Here is a 20,072-nt window from a genome sequence, read left to right on the forward strand (position 1 = left end):
ATGTCATGTTCCCTCCATGAGCTGTGTTTGGCATTTGTCCACCGGTTGTGCCCTGTGTAACATTCCTCTCTGCATGAGTGTCACTTAAAGTCTAGTCAAAAGTATGGGCCCTAGGTGTACAGTAACACTGGCTGATAATGTAAGTGCCGGCCCCTTAGAGCCGCCACTTTAGGAAAGATGAAAGTTCTGCTTTGCTTGTTTGCTTTTTAATCCTTTGTTGTGATCTGTTCCCTCCAGTCTCCCCTGCGCATGGAATGAGGCCGGCATCCTGGAGCTACTTCCCCCCCTGTACGGTTCCATGTCTCTCTCTCTTTATCTCTCTTTCTCTTTTTCTCTCTCTCTCTCTCTCTCTTTCTCTCTCGGCGGGAGGGGGGGGACAAAGTGGTAGAAGACAGAACATTATAATATATAGGAAAGATGACAGTAGATAATAAAGATATGAACCCTGCTGCCATATACACAAGATATATAATCTACAGTAATCTGTATAAAGCTCACCACACATTTTACAATTTGACCTTACTATCTTTATACAGTTGCAAGAAAAAGTATGTGAACCCCTTGGGATTACGTGGAGTTTTGCATGAATTGGGCATTAAATGTGCTCTGAACGTCATCTAAGGCACAACAATAGAAGAACACAGTCTGCTGAACATAATACTACACAAACATTAGATGTTGCCATGGTTTAATTGCACATAACATGTAAACATTCACAGTGCAGGGAGGAAAAACTATGTGAACCTTTGGACTTAATAACTGGTTGACCCTCCTTTGGCAGCAATAACCTCAACCAAATGTTTCCTGTAGTTTCAGATCAGACCTGCACAACGATCTGGAGTAATTTTGGACCACTCCTCTTCACAAAACTGTTTCAGTGTAGCAATATTCTTGGGATGTCTGGTGTGAATCGCTCTCTTAAGGTCATGCCACAGCATTTCAATCGGGTTGAGGTCAGGGCTCTGACTGGGCCACTCCAGAAGGCGTATTCTGTGCTGTTGCAGCCATTGTTTTGTTGAATTACTTGTATGCTTTGGGTCATTGTCCTGTTGCATCACCCATCCTCTGCAGTGCTTCAGTTGGTGGACAGATGGTCGTACGTTTTCCTGCAAAATGTCTTGATAAACTCTGGAATTCATTTTCCCATCAATGACAACAATCCGTCCAGGCCCTGAGGCAGCAAAGCAGCCCCAAACCATGATGCTCCCTCCTCCATGTTTTACAGTGGGGATGAGGTTTTGATGTTGGTGAGCTGTGCCTTTTTTTCTCCACACATAGTGTGTGTTCTTCCCAAACAACTCAATCTTGGTTTCATCTGTCCACAGTATATTTTGCCAGTAGTGCTGTGGAACATCCAGGTGCTCTTTTGCAAACTTCAAACGTGCTGCAATATTCTTTTTGGACAGCAATGGCTTCCTCCGTGGTGTCCTCCCATGTACTCCATTCTTGTTTAATGTTTTCCTTATTGTAGATGTGTCAACAAAAATGTTAGCATGTGCCAGAGATTTCTGTTGGTCTTTAGCTGACACTCTGGGATTCTTCTTTACCTCATGCAGCATTCTGCGCTGTGCTCTTGCAGTCATTTTTACAGGACGACCAGGCCTAGGGAGAGTAGCAACAGTGCTAAACTTTTTCCATTTGTAGACAGTCTGTCTTACCGTGGACACATGAACATCAAGGCTTTTGAAGGTACTTTTGTAACCCTTTCCAGCTTCATGCAAGTCAACAATTCTTGATCGTAGGTCTTCTGAGAGCTCTTTTCTGCGAGGCATGGTTCACATCAGACACTGCTTCTTGAAACCAGTAAACCCAAAACAGGTGAGTGTTTTTTAAGGGCAGGACAGCTGTCAGCAACACATCCAATATCATCACACTGATTGGAGTCAAGGTTGGCTCACTCCTGGCTTCAATTAGCTCTGGGAGAAGTCATTAAGCTAGGGCCTCACATACTTTTTCCTCCCTGCACTGTGAATGTTTACATGTTATGTGCAATTAAACCATGGCAACATCTAATGTTTGTGTAGTATTATGTTCAGCAGACTGTGTTCTTCTATTGTTGTGACTTAGATGACGTTCAGAGCACATTTTATGCCCAATTCATGCAAAACTCCATGTAATCCCAAGGGGTTCACAAACTTTTTCTTGCAACTGTACATTTACATTTTAATTTACCACAAGTATGTAATATGCGGGCCTGCCTAAATGAATAATTGAAAATGTATGCAGTCAAGCAGGCCATTGCACTACCGAATAGTTGGTGATCTATAAGAGATTTTACAGTGAGATTGTAACATGTATGGTGAGCTTTGCTCATTACATTGCATGCAGAATGTGTTAGCTCTACTAAACTGCATGTTAAAAGAACTTGTCCCTCCACCAAAGTGTATACACAAACATTACCTCAAATCTTATGCCCAAGCTGTGCACAGGGCGTTCCATAGAAACATAACCTGTGCTCATCTAGGTCCTCTGTTATTTTATCTAGAGCACAAAGTGACCAGAGCACAAGGGCAGAAATATTCATTCATACAATTGAAGGTGGACTTGTCAAATACACTTTCTGCACTCTGTAGCAACATGCCAAAAACCTATGCAAGTATCTGCAAGCACATTGTTCTCTCTATGGATCAGCTACAGGCAGAATTTATCCACAGCCTCAGTGACAACTTACATACAATGGAAAATATTCTTTTAGCCAGTAATGTATAGTTATATCAACATTTAGTTTTATAAATGATATCCAAGCCATGTGTAAATTTGTCATTTTCAGGATACACGAGCAGTACATCTAGTGGGTCCTGGCAGTGTTCTTCACTTCATGTTCTCCTTTTTGACTTTTATACACTTATTCTTTTTTTGTATCCTCACTCTGTCCATGCGTTGTCCTTCATAATCACATTTGTCTTCCCTTCCCCATTAATGACAGATTTGGAGATGGATAGTGTAAGGACAGGGCTGCCGTGCTTTTCTGAGGTACCAAGTCCCTACAAGCTCAGTTCAGGTACCTCTTCTGTGTACATAATGTGTCTGTACTGCAGTTCCTGTCTGTGAGTCTTGTGGGAGATCCATGTCCCTCTAGCCAAGGCGGAGTGTAACGAAACATCTCCCACATTGTAGTGTGTCTTTGTGCCCATCACTGAAAAGTTTCCACCTTTTATTTAGGAAGTGATTTCTACTTCCATGTGTATCACATTATGATTTGTTTCTTGACACAATACTAGTATTTCATTGAAAATGTTGTAACTATTAGTTCCCACAAGACTCAGAGCAGGTCTGAATTCCTAACACACAATATATGGCTCAATTCACTTAGCTGTAACATGCAATTTTCCTTAATGATAGTGATTTTCAGCCATACGACTGCTATCCACAGCTCGTCTTGCTGAAATTAACAATCATTCTGTAGTGAGTTGAGCCTGTAGTATAGATGTAGATGTCTCTACTAACAAGGACAATAGAAATGGGACTTCATATCCCAACCTGCTGCTGTCTGTTCTTCAACCAAGTCAGTATGGAAAAATGGGGCTGTCTATGGTCACACGTCTCCTCTTTGTACTCTAGAAATATCACTCTGTGTGTACGATCTCTGTACATAAAGTACATTAGTTGAAAGCTTTGTCATGCAAGCTATTTTTTTTCCCAATATCCCCAGTCTTTGGAGCAGGCATGTTAGACCTAAAGAAACCAGAGGTCTGAACAGGGTAAATGACCCAGAAGAGAGGCTGCATTAGTTCAAGTATTCTGGCTTTTTGGTTGCCAGCACTGTAATCACAGACACTTACAAACTAGTATCCTAAGAAAAGGGTCCAGACATATTTTCAAAAGTGTAGGGAAACCTGGGGTTTTATTCAGTTTAAAATTCTTAAACTAGCAGAGAGCTTCTAGAAAGGTTTTATATGGCTGCTTATAGTCCATATCTACTCTAGTGAATGGATAGGCTGCATTCTCAGCAATGTCACCGGTCTCTAGTGAATGGATAGGCTGCATTCTCAGCAATGTCACTGGTCTCTAGTGCATGGATAGGCTGCATTCTCAGCAATGTCACTGGTCTCTAGTGAATGGATAGGCTGCATTCTCAGCAATGTCACTGGTCTCTAGTGAATGGATAGGCTGCATTCTCAGCAATGTCACCGGTCTCTTGTGAATGGATAGGCTGCATTCTCAGCAATGTCACTGGTCTCTAGTGAATGGATAGGCTGCATTCTCAGCAATGTCACCGGTCTCTAGTGAATGGATAGGCTGCATTCTCAGCAATCTCACCGGTCTCTAGTGAATGGATAGGCTGCATTCTCAGCAATGTCACCGGTCTCTAGTGAATGGATAGGCTGCATTCTCAGCAATGTCACCGGTCTCTAGTGAATGGATAGGCTGCATTCTCAGCAATGTCACCGGTCTCTAGTGAATGGATGAGCTGCATTCTCAGCAATGTCACCGGTCTCTGGTGAATGGATAAACTGCATTCTCAGCAATCTCACCGGTCTCTAGTGAATGGATAATCTGCATTCTCAGCGATGTCCCCGGTCTCTAGTGAATGGATGAGCTGCATTCTCAGCGATATCCCTGGTCTCTAGTGAATGGATAGGCTGCATTCTCAGCAATGCATCTGTTCTCTAGTGAATGGGTAGGCTGCATTCTCCAGTCAGTAAACACTGAGAAGGTACAAGAAACACGGCTGCCTCTAAAGAGTATCAGTACATATACAGTATGGTTATAGTTAGCGTTTTGGTGCTCACCTTAGAAATATGGTAGAGATAGCACACATTGTGTACCGTGGCGTTCAGGCTATAAAAATTAACCCCTCCAGTGTGTTGAAGATGCACACCGATTTTCAGATATATATCAAATTGCAGATATTTATAAATTTTTCTGACAAAATAAAATATCTTCTAAGCATATCAGTTTTTAATAGGACTTATCTAAAAGTTTGAAAAGGTCCACCTGAAGTTATTGTGGGGTATATACTGGTTGGCAGCAGTGCTCTGTTTGTTTCAAGCAATCAATGGGTAGACAATAAAGCTTGATTCTTCAAAAAAATGTAGTAGGGAACTCCAAATTAACTTAGGACCTTTTTATTAAAGCTCAAAGCAAACATCACTCCATCTTCAGGAATAATGCAACAATAAAATAACATTATTCACATGAATTTGAGAGTGGCCCCATTCCTAAATAGTAATGCACATATTATTAAACCCTATCGTTGGCATCATCATGGGTATAATAGCCACTGATTCACTGAAAAGGACTGTGATCAAACACACAACTCTGAATTGAGACAGAATATTCAAATCAAATTTGACCAACCCCAAAAATCAAAATACAGAAAAACAAAACAAATTCTCCTGCTGCTTTGCACCCTGTTTTCCGGGATCGGCTGGCCCTGACCCAAGCAAAAAACAGAATATAAAAGAATGTTAAAAGCTAAAAGAAAATACATAAAGCCAGTGTACATGTTGCTTTGGTAGCAAAATGTGTTGTGGAACGAACAAGGCGTTCACTCCACATTTGCCTCCTATGTCAGCACAGGCATGCTGGATACATAAACACTATGTAACAACAAATTGCTAATTATGTGCAAGGTGTGTAATGAAAAACATGTCAGTATGAGACTGTGATTATACAATAGTATATATACATACAGTATGTTTATGCATCTAGTCTGTGCTAGTGTTGTGCTGGTGTGGGTGTTGGATGTGAAGTGAACTTCTTGTTCATTCAGCTCCAGATTTTGGAGTGACATGTGCACTGGCTTTATGTATTTCCTGTAGTGATTAATGCAGGCCATACATGGGTCTAATTCTGAAAGAATTTTATTTTGAAAATCATAAGTTAAGAATTTTTGTTTGAATTTCACACCATTTGTGAGCCACTGCCATGACCGATTTTTGTGCGTTCATCGAATTTGAGTAATCTGGCATGTTGGAAATTTGAGAAAAATGAACTAATTTCTAATCATTGATGGGAGAATCATGTGAGAATTATAAGCAAAAAATAAATGAGCATGAGCTGTGACCTGGAAAGAAAAGAAGATTCCCCGCCACGAAAATTATTTTCCTTAGCAACTTGAGGTGGAAACGAAGGCTCGGTTGGTCGAATTTCAAAATCAATGGTGGCAACATTGGATTACAAAACGCACTAAATTTTAGATTTTCGAAAGAAAATTTGTTCGGAATTTGACCCGTGTATTGCCTGCATAACATTATTTTTATATTACATTTGTTGTTTGGATTGGTGCCAGCAGATCCTGGGGAGCAGGGTACAGATGAGCGGAATAATTTCATTGTTTGTCCATTTGAGCCACTGGGGGAGATTTACTAAAACTGGAGTACTCATAATCTGGTGCAGCTGCGCATGGTAGCCAGTCAGTTTCTAACGTCATCTTGTTCAATTAACAATTGACAATAGAACCTGGAAGCTGACTGGTTTCTATGCAGAATTGCACCAGATTTTGCACTCTCCAGTTTTAGTAAATCCCATTTATGTCTGTGATTTCAATTCTCAGTAAATCAATTACTATTATGCCCACAATGTCAGCAATAGGATTAATTAACGTGAATTACTAATTAGGGGTGGAGTCTCAATTTCATGTCTGTGATGTTTTGTTGCTGCATTACTCTTGTCCAAAAAACATTTATATTTAAGGTTTTATTAAAGTGTTTACAGTAATTTGGAGTTCCTGAACATATTTTATGGAGGAATCGAGTTTTAAGGTCTACCCAGTCATTCCTGGCAAAAAACAGAGCTCTGCTGCCAGGTATTATATTCTCAGCAATAACCTTTCCATTATGGCAGGTATCTCCCACTGAAAACTGGTACGCTTAGGAGATAGCTTATCCTTCCTTTGTCAGAAATATTGGTGTGGAAGAATTCTAGCCAAAATATCTACAGATTGGTGCTTCTTCTTCACCCCAAACGTGTTAATTTTACAGCCTGATTGCTGTGGTACAGATCGTGTGCAATGTTGGCTAATAACTAAGGTGAGAACCAAACAATGCTACTGTTGGGCTACTTTGCAACCCCATTCTACAGGGGTCATTTTTGCTGTGTAAATTCAGTCAATAAACAGGCTGCATTCTCAGTGATGTCACTGATCTGTAGTAATTGGATAGGCTGCATTCTCAGTGATGTCACTGGTTTGTAGTAAATGGATAGGCTGCATTTTCAGTGATGTCACTGGTCTGTAGTAAATGGATAGGCTGCATTCTCAGTGATGTCACTGGTCTGCAGTAAATGGATAGGCTGCATTTTCAGTGATGTCACTGGTCTGTAGTAAATGGATAGGCTGCATTCTCAGTGATGTCACTGGTTTGTAGTAAATGTATAGGCTGCATTCTCCGTGATCTCATTGGTCTGTAGTAAAAGGATAGGCTGTATTCTCGGTGATGTCACTGATCTGTAGTAAATGGAAAGGCTGCATTCTCGGTGATGTCACTGGTCTGTAGTAAATGGATAAGCTGCATTCTCAGTGATGTCACTGGTCTGCAGTAAATGGATAAGCTGCATTATCAGTGATGTCACTGGTCTGTAGTAAATGGATAGGCTGCATTCTCAGTGATGTCACTGGTCTGTAGTAAATGGATAAGCTGCATTATCGGTGATGTCACTGGTCTGTAGTAAATGGATAGGCTGCATTCTCAGTGATCTAACTGGTCTAGAGTGAATTGGTAAGCTGCATTCTCAGTCTCTAATCAGGCTGCAAACTGGCACCTGTGGGAATTGCTCTTCCAACTCTCTGTGGGCAGGAGCCATTTATATACTGTTCCTGAATGGGTTTTGCTCCATCTGTCACTTTGCTGGAAAAGGCTGGCTGCACCATGGCTATCACAGAGAAGAAGTTGTCATACTTATGCAGTACATTACAGCATGTGATATTTACAGAACGCACAGTTTTCTTCAGCTGCTTACTGCTTTGTTTCATTTGATGCGCACGCACACACGGGACAGTTTTTGGCTGCCTTGAGTGATACTGGGCTTCTGATGTGCTGCTTTACCACCCCTTTTAAAACAGCACCTGGACTCTGTTATTTTGGGTCCCAGCGACGTCTAGTGTTTGCCTTGTGTCATGATTGTGTATACATAGATTTGTACATTTTCCCTCTAGTGGCCATCCGTATGTTAGCCAGCAAATTGAGAATCTGTGCTGAACAACTGCTCTGTTGGAATGCAGATATACAACTCAGAGAGCATATTGATATACGTCACAACGAGACCATTACATTTGCAGTGAATAAAAAATGGGAACAGTGAAGTATAATCATGGTGCAGTTAACTACTGAGAAGCATAGAATATACATGTAATGAGTAAATAAAGTTGTACAGATATTTTTACAAGTTATTGGCGCAAACAGGAATTTTAATACATATCCTGCTTATTTACATTACTTTGATCATATATTTACACAGATTTAGACAAAGTTTGTAAATTCTAAGAGGCTGCAACAATACGAGATTTAAAAGCACCTTGTCACAAACTTAAAACAATTGCTGATAAACCGCACAGAACAATTACGTTTCTTAAATGCTTATTTACAGTATTTTTCCTTTCTAGAAATAATTATTTTTTTATTAATGTGCAATGCACCTCTGAACCTGTTAAAAAAAAATGTGCTTTCTCCAGAAAGAGTCTGATAACAGCTCTAGAGTTTGCAATTGCAGCTGACATCACATCCTAGATGGCGGCACACCAGTGTTTTTCAACCTTCTTTCAGTCAAGGCACCGTTTATAATTGCGCACAATCTCAGGGCACACCAGTCTTAGGGATCGTTCACACCAGGAGGTGCATCTGAGCGCACATGCTTTTTTGCGTGTTCCCATGCGTTGCATTTTATTAATGAGCTGCTCTATGCATGTGAAACATGCAAAAGGGTGCAGGCATGATTTTTTTAAGATTGCATTCTACAGTATCATGCGCTTTAGCAGGTGCAAACATACACACATTTGCTAGATGCATGGGGATGTCATAAGGAATTAATGGCACCCATGGGCGTCTACAAAAGGCAGCACTTTTTTGTTTGGTATGGGAAAACACACGATTTTGCACCTGTTATCGTACGGCACCTGTGAACCAGCTCTAAAATGTACTCTGTAAGGCAGAGTTCAGTGGACTGTAAACACACACACACACACCACCCTTCCAGCACAAACTCCCTGCTTGCACAACCCCCCAAATCCCCCCGCCTGACACAACTCACAATCCTCACTCCTAGCCCAACCACTCACCCAAATCCCCCTCCCAGCACAACCCCTCCAAAATCCCCCCTCGTAGCACAACCCCCCCAAATACACCCACCCCAGCACACCTCCCCAACTGGCTCCCAAATCCCCCACCTAACACAACCCCCCCAAATACCCCCTCTTCCTAGCGCAAATTCTGTCCATACAGTAATGACAGCAGCAGAGAGGAGGAGAGTCCCCCCCCCTTTCCAAATAGAAGTAATAAATACAATAATATAAACTCACTGCCGCTTCATATATACCCAGCTACCTATCCCCCAAAGCCATATATACAGACCTCAGTTCTGACTCTAATGTCATTGTTGGTGATATGAGGCTCAATCCTCAAAGCTTTGAACAAAAAAAAAAAGGCTCTTTTTCTAAGCTGTGTGACTGTGATTTTCACAACTAATTGGACTGATAACTGTCACTTTTTATTATAAATAAGGATGCTTATTCTTGTGTGTTAGCTTTGTGAATTAAGACTATGATACTCAATAATTATCATTAATTTAATACATTTTAAATGGTAATCATCTACCAGAGCTCCTCCCAGTCAGGTGGACAACCATCTGTGCTGTGCACACTGCTGGGAAGCTGGGCCTGGCTCCACCTGTACTGCAAGCCGCAGTAAAACGCAGAGGAGTCAGGGCACACTTCCTGGCAGGTTGAACATTATGTACTGTAGGCTGCCTGCTTGACATGTAGATCTGACATTTGCAATAATAGGGAAGAAAGGCTTATGTACATTTATTATTGTGTGTATGCTGGCTGGTGAGAGATTCCTGGCTTGCTGTATTATCTCTCCAATTATCAAAAGAAATCAAATACTGTAGGTACAGCAAAAATATCTGCTATATGGGGGCATGAACTCCCTGGATCCATCCAGTACAGTGCCTAGTACAGGAGTGTGCAAGTGTGTGTGTGTGTGTGTGTGTGTGTGTGTGTGTGTGTGTGTGTGTATGTATATATATATATATATATATGTACGCGTGTATATATATGTGTGTGTGTGTGTGTACGCGTGTGTGTGTATGTATATATGTGTTCTGTGTGTATATGTATATATATATATATTATGTGTGTGTGTGTATATATATATGTATGTGTGTGTGTGTATATAATATATATTTATACACACACACTTTTCTTTACAATAATAATCTAATAGGTGACCCTCAAACATTTTCTTGGTTGGGTGAATCTTTTTTTTTTCTCTCTTCAGATACAGTATCTGTTAGGGCTGGTTTTGACATTTTGAATATGTAAAAATATACGACAGGTATTTTTCATATGCCTTTTGTTCGAGTTCTCTTAGGGCACTTCCTCTATTAATGTATAGTGCTCCTTTTGTATATTACATGTCATTCAGCTCACTCCAGATTAGATGCTACTTGTAGGTAGTAAAAAGAATGCACTGGATGGTAAAGGCATAGATGAAGAAATTGCATTGCATAAAATAGTTAAAAATCCATCTATTTGTAATTAAATGCTTTAAAAGGCTTTTAAATTAAATAAATACACCACAGTGAATATCCACTCTTCAAAATGCACTTCAAAATCCCACCTAAATTGAGCAGTACTTTCATCAAGGGGTACATAAAGCAGCTTACCAAATGCATAGTTCTCTAGTTTTATAGGAGACCTCTTTGTCCTTCCTGCAGGGGTACGGCTGATTCAAAGCTTCAGTGTACTACTGTGTATTGATGCATCTAGTAAGTGCATGGCACAATCCTTGTGGACAGTGGAGTCTCTGGACCCCAGCTGAGTGGAATGTTAGGCATGTGCTTGTTGGGCAGGGCAGACCTATTGTTTACTATAGTCCTGAAACCACACATAGCCACCCTGCTGGATTCACAGTCTCTATTTCACCATCATTCTATGATACCTATATAGTAGGAGTCTGTAGCCTGGTCCTACATCTCATTCACTCACACTGGCTTACTATTTTCTGTCCTTCGAGAAGAGGTGGAAGGGATGGGGCTAGACAGAGAAGGGTGGAGGTAGTTCCAGACACTGCACCTGGCAAAGCAGACAGTAAAGAAAAGCAGGAGCCTGAACCGGAGGTGTGACTGGAGACATTTGGGCGGAGACATACCTGGCTGTGGGAGGAACACATGGCTGGAACTAGACAGAGCTCTGCAATACACTGATCTGGAGAGGAGCTAATAGGAAACACAAGGGGTGACACTGGAAGACATCTGCTTCAATAGGAGGCACAGGGGGGACACTGGAAGGCAGCATCTGCTGTGATAGGAGGCACAGGGGTGACACTGGAAGCCGTCTGCTCTGATAGCAGGCACAAGGAACACACAGGAACTCTCTGATGAAGACGAGAAGGTTCGAAGCAGATAGGTGGTTGGTGGCATTTGCCGTAGCAGAGAAACTAGAGAGAGGACGTGCAGGAGATTATCTCATGTTAGTAGTAAGAAATCTACAGCTTGTACAGATTCAGCTGCAGCACTAACGTCACACAGAACCAGGTAAGATATCACTGATTGATTATATTATTTACCATTGTTTATAAGCATTCTGCAGAATGGTGACTTTGTTTAGGAATGTGCCTGGGGGATTTACATACTGTCTTCAGATGTGCACACAATAGGAAGAGGAAACGACTGAAGTAAATTAGGAATAGTGTGAGATCCACCAGTAAGTATATACACTATACAACAAACGTGTATTGGTTCCACCAGTATCCATGTACACTACAAGATGCCAGTATCAGATCTACCTACATCCACATACACTGTACAAGATGCCAGTATTGGATCCACCTATATCCACATACACTGTACAAGATGCCAGTATCAGATCCACCTACATCCACATACACTGTACAAGATGCCAGTATCGGATCTACCTACATCCACTGTACAAGATGCCAGTATCAGATCTACCTACATCCACATACACTGTACAAGATGCCAGTATCAGATCTACCTACATCCACATACACTGTACAAGATGCCAGTATCGGATCCACCTACATCCACATACACTGTACAAGATGCCAGTATCGGATCTACCTACATCCACTGTACAAGATGCCAGTATCAGATCTACCTACATCCACATACACTGTACAAGATGCCAGTATCAGATCCACCTACATCCACATACACTGTACAAGACACCCATACCTAATGCCACAAATCTTCATCTACACTGGACAAGACACTAATACACACACACTCAGTACAAGACACTCCTGTACCAGATCCATTAATATTTTATTTATTTATTACAGGTACTTATATAGCGCCATCAATTTACGTAGCGCTTTTACATATATATTGTACATTCACATCAGTCCCTAACCCTCAAGGGGTGTACAATCTAAGGTCCCTAACTTACGTTTCATACATACATACATACTAGGGACAATTTAGACAGGAACCAATTAACCTAGCAGCATGTCTTTGGAGTGTGGGAGGAAACCCACCCAGGCACAGGGAGAACATGCAAACTCCAGGCAGGAGGTGCCGTGGTTGGGATTCAAACTAACAACCCTAATACTGCCAGGCGGAAGTGCTAACCATTTAGCCACTGTGCTGCCCAATCCACATATACTGTAGAAGAAATACCTTTAGAAGACCTGCTAATATCTACACACACTATACAATCTTCAATACACTTTCCTTTTTATGATAGAATTGTACAGCAGCCTTTCTGTCGCAGTATATCAGTAAATATTACTGCAGTACATGAACTTTTCAGACAATGGAACGATATATGTGGTAAGGTACGTGATGGACTGAAGATGTCACTGCTGGTAGCTGATACACTGTCTTGATCTAGATATGATTCATTGTGTACACACCCTTAATGAACCTCATTTTTAAAATTGCCTGAAACAAGATATGCCTGTGTTGCTGTATAGATCCTAATCAGAATAAAAATGTTTATTTGTCCACTGTCATTTTGCCGAGCTGTCTTGATATTAGCTGTTATGGGACAAGGAGACAGTACTTATGTCGGTGTGATTGTTACTGCAAAGTGTTGGCCTTAGGGATAATGGTGGTGCATTGCTGTAAAATCAGCAGGTGATGACTTGCAAAGTGAATGGAGTGCACTTCAGAGCCCTTGCTGACTGCCCCTCCCTCTGTTCTATGCTGGTACCTGCATTTCACCTGTTTATCCATAAGGGCCCCTCTATGACTGATTGAATAATTGTTTGACAGTTACTTTAATGAAGTGGAAAATGGCAGCCAATATAGCACCTTCTCCAGCTTCTTGCTATGAAACGTAATAAATTACGTTGTAAATAAATTGGCAGAGTTATTAACAAAAAATATATTTCACTGAATTATATTGACTTTGGTAAAATTGAGTGGATCTACTGCACTAAGCAGCTTTAAAAAATAGGCAAAACAGCAAAAAATTAAATTTCCAGAGCAGAAAAAAGGTATCTTAAATGGATCTGAATGGCCCTGTGGTACGGCACAGAAGGGTCTGCCATCACACCATACATGGCACTGGGGAGGGGACTGCATTATGCAGAACTACCAAGGGGGCATTAAAGGTATTTTTTTTATCTTTAGAAGTGTGTATATTATTCACAGAGATTGTTTTTGGTCTTTCCTCCTCCCTTTGCAATGACCACACACAGGTACACACACGGAGCAGACAGTACTGGCCCTGCAGGGGACGAGCAGATATCTGCCTTCTGTTTTGGGGGAGGTTTTTTTGTCCATCTATCAGTGACCCATTACAGAGCAGAATCTGCTCAGACCGTGTGGTAGAGGCAGATTACTCATTTGTGTTTCCAGGATTTTGCTGGGATTTAGTTGTGTATTTTACTTGAAGCATCACATTCCTTCTGGCGGCTCTATTTTACAGCTCTGCTTTGTGACAGGGACACCTGGATCTGAGTATCATTGTATTTGTTTCCGGACATCAGGCATGGCGCCAGGAGGAAAGTGGAGACCGTCACTCTTGTGCCAGCTTCTGCCAAGCTTCATTGATGGCAGCTGCCGGCTGAGAGACATGGGAGAGGTCTGTACACTGTCTAAGAACATGGGGGCCATTGTTGTGTCCAGCCTCCTCCATGGCTGCCCTGCAACTGTTTTTCACGTTGCAATGGTGCAGGGAAGGTTGTAATATGTAGGCAGATGTGTGACTTATGTCAGAATATTTAAACCAAGGGTGCCTTCACGTTTTTTTGGGGATCCCTTGGCAGTATGCCTAAAAAAGTACCAAAAATTGTGTACAAGCCAGCAGATGGATGAAGCCTGCCTTTTAGTTAATAGGTTTTCAGTGTTCACAACTACAACCCTAAGCCGCCTGCGTCCTAACCACCAATGACATCATTGGTTGATAAGGAGGGTTCCTGTACAGCATTCTGGTTTGCCCCTCTCCATCAGCACTGGGGTCACATTAGATGAGTGAGGGAGAGAAACTGAGGAATACGAGAAATGCTGGAATATTAGTCAAAGTGTGCTTTGGAAGAATAAATCACCTCTGATTTTGGGTGTCCTGTGTGTCGATGTTGCTGCATTATGTAAAAGTATTTGTTTAGTTATTTATGTTTTAGAATGGGTGCCTTGATATTGTGCAGAATTTTGAAGGGTGCCTTGACTAAAAAAAAAAGTTGAAAAACACTGAGTTATGTATTAATGTGGTTCTAAAGGCTCAAGGTATTTTATTTTCATGTATTCTATGCATCGGTTCTCCAGGGACTCTTACTCCTGATTGGCTGAGGCTGCAACGGGAGCCATTGGCACGTGCTGCTGTTAATCGCAGCTAGTGAGCCAATCAGGAGGTGGTGGGGCCAAGCCACGGCTCTGTGTGTGGACATGCAGAACCACGGCTCGGGAGCGTGCCTACTTGGGTGCCCCTATAGCAAGTTGCTTGTTGTGGGGGCACCCGACAGGAAGGAGGGTCCAGGAGTGCCTGTGGAGGACCAAAGAAAGGTAGGAAAACCTTGCAAAACCACTGCACAAAGTAGGTAAGTATGACATGTTTGTTATTTAAAAAAACAAAAACAAAAAACAATCACTTTAACCCCTGTGACATTCTGAAGATTTTACTGTTTATTCCAGTATACAGAGAATGGATCGTGGTGTATGGGGAAGGAGGAGGACAAATACCAAAATGTTTGTTAAAAGGAATCCACCATCAGGCTAAACACCAGAAAAGGCTTCGGTAGAGGCTTCCATTCTTCATCTTTACAGCTGCATAGCACTTTCACGGCAGACCCTTCAATCTGTAGTAATGCTGAATAGGCGAACCATGGCAGCTCCTATCAAAGGCTTCACAAATGTGTAGCACTACCAATTTTCCAGCCTGGACAAATTGGGTGGGAATTTCCTAAAACTGGAACAAACAAAATCTGGAGTAGCTGTGCATAGTAACCAATCAGTTGTAATCTTCAGCTTGTTCAGTTAAGCTTTGAAATTGAAAGCTTGAAATGAATTGGTTACCATGCACAGTTGCTCCAGATTCTGCCTGCTCCAGTCTTAGTAAATGGTAAAATTACTGTTGTGTCAATAGATGTCTTGCAGAATGCGCACCCTGCTGTGTTGTAGGTGTGTATATGAGTGTGTGCAGGGTATCTGGAGGCAGCTGAGTTGCTACAAACAATAGCTAGATCTGCACTTTATAAAGTATAGAAACAATCACAATATACAGACAAAGGGCAGGGTAATTGCCTCTTTCATGGTAGTGGCAGTGATTGTATGGAGTGTAGGACTCATGCACACTGAACATAAAAAATACACCATTTGTACAGAAAGATGACTTTCTTCTGCCTGTAAATGCACCTCTATGTGTTCAGGCAAACAAAGGCATTTACAGGTGTATTAGAAGAGGAACGTTTACAGGCTGAACAAAAAACATCACCGGCACACACAGAAGAGGAGCGTTTCAGCAGAAAAATGTCTTAATGTACCTAAACGCTATGCACATTTAGCACCTGAGTGTTCATTGCAATGGCTAGAATGAATTACTGTTCTGGCCAATTATAAGTGTTACTAAACCCACAACAGTAAAATCCATCTGTATATGCAGTAAAGCATGCTTGTTATACTCTCTGTGGAACCTAAGGGGTTAATCAGCACTGTCCAGACAGAGGGGTAGAGGTCCTACAGCCTCATAGAACATTCAGGGGAGAATGAAAACTCATCTTACAAGCTGTATCCAGTGCTCTGCTGGACACTGATAGAAGTCACAAGACTGCTCTAACTGCTGATTGGAAAAGGTATTTAGCAGTTTATATTTACTAAAATAATTGCCTTTCCATGTTCTGTGTACTGAGGGAGACCAGATATAGTGAATGCAGAGTCCTGGGTTTAGTAATGCTTTATGCTCAAATGCTTGATGTGCCCAAACGTGTGTACAAAACATTGCTTGCGTGTTTTTAATCAGGTTTTTACCTACCAGGAGAAAAGGTGGCTGTTCATATACAGCGGTCAGCATTGGTGTGCACTGGTATATGTGTGCCAATGATGGCAGTGTTTGTACATAGCAGTGTGTCAGTATGCTTTATCAGACTTTAACTGGAGAAGATGTTCCCAGCCTCCCTCTGTATCCTCTGAGTAAGCATTGCGTATAAGCACCAAGGACAAGATTTACGAAGTACTAAGCCTAATTACACATTCTGATGAAAACTGTAATACCTGCAGATAGTCTGATAACAAAGTAGAGGAAGGGCAGTTGTGTCCATTACCCAACATCTGTTTGATCCTGTACTGCGCGTCCACCACAGCCATACATCTGGGATTAGATGCTATACTCAGTTGTCACCGATTACAGTTTTGGAAGTGTGAAAATTGTTACTTGGTGTATTCTCAGACTAATCTCTAGGTTTCATTTTTCCTTAATTTGTTGCCTGTTGCAGGAAGATTCTGCCCCCCCAAAAAACAGAAGCGGGTGTAACTGGTTAGCATGAGCCGCCCTTAAAAGTGGAATTCTAGCCAGAATTTTGTTTTGAGTAGAGTAGGGACCCCGTGTCAGGTTTTATTGTTGTCTTCGTCCCCACTTACTACTCACTTGCTGTTCCATTGATTACCTCACATACTATAGAATCCAGTCCTCCCAGCTCTATATAAAACTAAAAAAAAAAATAAAAAAAAATAGGACTGGAGTTGGGTTTTAGGACATGTTGATAAATATAGATGTCATGCAAACAGCCTGGCATTTCTTAAAGGCAGGTGACCCAAGACAGTTTTTGGATGAAGTGACCCTTTAAGAAGAAATAATGAAGCTAGTGTTCTGAGACTTTTCATACCTATATAGGTAAATGTAATGGCATGATATCAATCTCTGGTGCTGCCTGTCCAGCATCCACATTTATATTATATTGGATTGGTAGTTTTAGGTTAGTAAATGTATTTCTGTGATACTCAGTGTTACATGATGTCATGGTGCTGCCAGTCCAGCTTCCAAGTATATTATATGAGAAAAGTGTTTGTCACATTGCCTGGAACCTGCTGGGAGGGTGGAGGTGGAATGTTCTGACCTGTGGGACCAATTTATGATAAAACAAAGAAAATGTGAAGCCATTAATCCCTAAAAAATCAACAAGGTTTCATCTTTAATTTTATTACCTAGGCTTGGGAAAATGAAACAAAGGCTTTGATTTGTTCTATAGCATACAGTTCCCCATTTGCTCCAGTTTTCCTTCATACACGGCGCTCCTGGTCCATAGCACAATGGCTCTGTGGACAGCCAGCACTGTGAAGGACATCTTTGTGTCTATTAGTGATATCCCTGATTCATCTCACACATAGCAGCCAGCATGCTGCTTCCTAGGCCAGAAAGAATTTGCTCTTTTTTGTGTCACCCCTCCACACAATGTCTGTCTGTGTCTGTGCCAGTTAACCGTCCAAGTGTCTTGTGATTCTTGGAGTAATGTTGGTCTTATGCTGTCTGTACAGTGTCCCGGAAACACGGCAAGCTGATCACATTCCTGAGGACCTTCATGAAGTCCAGACCCAGCAAGCAGAAGCTGAAGCAGCGTGGGATCCTGCGGGAACGGGTGTTTGGTTGCGACCTCGGGGAGCATCTTCTCAACTCTGCCCAAGATGGTAAGAGCTGCTATTCCTGACATCTGCTGGAACTGATATTCTAAATTAGGTGTGGGATCAAAGCCGTTCTAACATGCTTCTGTTTTTATGGGGGAAGATATGCAGTTTAAGATGACAGATGTGCAATGTAAGGTGGAGGATATGCAGGAGAGCAGTACATGGTGGAGGACATGCGATCGGGAGCAGTGAATGGTGGTGGATATGTAGTGTGGGCCGTATACTGTGGAGGATATGCAGTGGGGGCAGGGTATGAGCAATTTGGGCAGTGTATGGCAGAGAATGAGCATTTGAAGCAGTGTACGATTGAGGATATGCAGTGGGGGCAGTGTATGGTGGAAGATATGCAGCAGAGGCAGTATATAGTGGCTGATATGCAGTGGAACAGTGTATGGCAGAGAATATGCAGTGGGAGCAGAATATCATTATATGCAGTGGGGGCTGTATATGGTGGAAGATATGACGTGGGAGGCAGGGAACATGAGAGAATACGTAGTGGGAGCTGTGTACAGCAGGGGATATGCAGTGGGGACAGTATATGGCAGTATAAGGATTTGCAGAGGTATAAGTGGAAAGTGATTAGATCTCTGCATATTGTGATGACACTGGGGCCCTTACCTTTCTCGTACATCACCCCCTCACACAATGAACAGGTTAGACTGGAATTTTGTGCGCACGGTATCTACTTATCTGCTTTGTTGTGGATCACTCGTATTACCAGCTCTAGTTCTGTCAGGAAAAAACAACAAACTCACAGCTCAGAGCTTCTCTGGCAAAAGAGAAATGCATTGTATTTCAGCACAAGTCACTGTGTATTTTATGTTTTCTTTATTTAGAAAAAACTTATAACTAGTGGTATCTGAGTGTTGTCAAAGGTAAACTAGAATAACAATGTCCTTGCACTAAGATTCCTACATTAGCTGAGGTAGGAAAAGTCATAACGATTGTTCAGCTACTCTGCACAGTGGCACCTAGATGAGATCACGTGGATCTGGAATATCCAGTGTGCAATGTACCACCACATCTAATCTGATGGCTTTACATGTGTGGTCACTGCCATAGGATATGTATGTTCAGTTTGTGGTCCAACATCCTTACAAACCTGAGTGCAAATGGTAGTGCGACCCAAAGAACCCAACCAGAATTTTACCATACAGATTTCCGATTAGCTTCTAGAGCTGTCCATCTTTATTTCATTTTGCTCAAGAAGTTTATATACTATCATGACTACCTTCACAGACCTATCTCTCCGCTACCACCAATCACATTGCTGTCTTCCATAAAAAATGATGGTTTCCATCTGAAAGTCATCCATTGCTGTATGGATATACTAGTCATCTGTCTACTTTATACCGTGTGCAATAGGCACTTAGAACATTGGATGAGCAAGACTCAAACACAGCCTAGCAAGATTATCAAAACTCTTATTAAAGGGAGGTAACCTGCTGTTGTGTTACTGAATGTAAAACAAATTGGGTGCCCTTTGTACATGGAAAAGTATCTGTAGCTATAATTGGTTGCATTCAGTGTAGATAAAACAGTCTGTTTCATATTAGAATTGGGAAAAATGTAAGAATTTATGAATAACATCTTTTTCAGCCTCACTAACAAACTTCTGATTGGACCTTTGATGTGCGCTCTAATGACTACATTGCTGTTTGATTTGCTATGTTTGATGTAGCAAATTGCCTGTCACACTTCAGTTACTGTCACTCTCCTCTGTTGTATAGCCTGTGGTGTTCTGTCAGTCTCACAGCACATAGGCTAAGACAAGCCTTCAGCACTGAGTGCATGTCTCTACCACAGGGCATCCAGTGTCAGGAGGACCATGACAT

The 20,072-nt window shown here is 41.7% G+C and overlaps 1 protein-coding gene across 10 annotated transcripts in view; it reads left to right on the top strand.

The window, feature by feature from the left end:
* ARHGAP32 (Rho GTPase activating protein 32) overlaps window positions 1–20,072 on the top strand; it is a 291,658-nt gene that overhangs the window by 231,445 nt on the left and 40,141 nt on the right. For 6 of the 10 annotated variants that reach the window (XM_089652090.1, XM_089652091.1, XM_089652092.1 and 3 more), the window contains 3 exons: window positions 238–288; window positions 2,927–3,001; window positions 18,091–18,240. In XM_089652090.1, coding sequence (XP_089508216.1) covers window positions 238–288; window positions 2,927–3,001; window positions 18,091–18,240 — 276 coding nt within the window. Of the gene's footprint in view, window positions 1–237; window positions 289–2,926; window positions 3,002–11,219; window positions 11,695–18,090; window positions 18,241–20,072 lie in introns of those variants that run through there. The other 4 variants (XM_089652093.1, XM_089652088.1, XM_089652087.1 and 1 more) reach the window with 3 other exon arrangements.

Source organism: Staurois parvus, unplaced genomic scaffold, assembly GCF_062004578.1.
Source record: "Staurois parvus isolate SC_StPar_1 unplaced genomic scaffold, SC_StPar_1.0 ptg000671l, whole genome shotgun sequence".
NCBI classification, from domain to species: Eukaryota; Metazoa; Chordata; class Amphibia; order Anura; family Ranidae; genus Staurois; species Staurois parvus.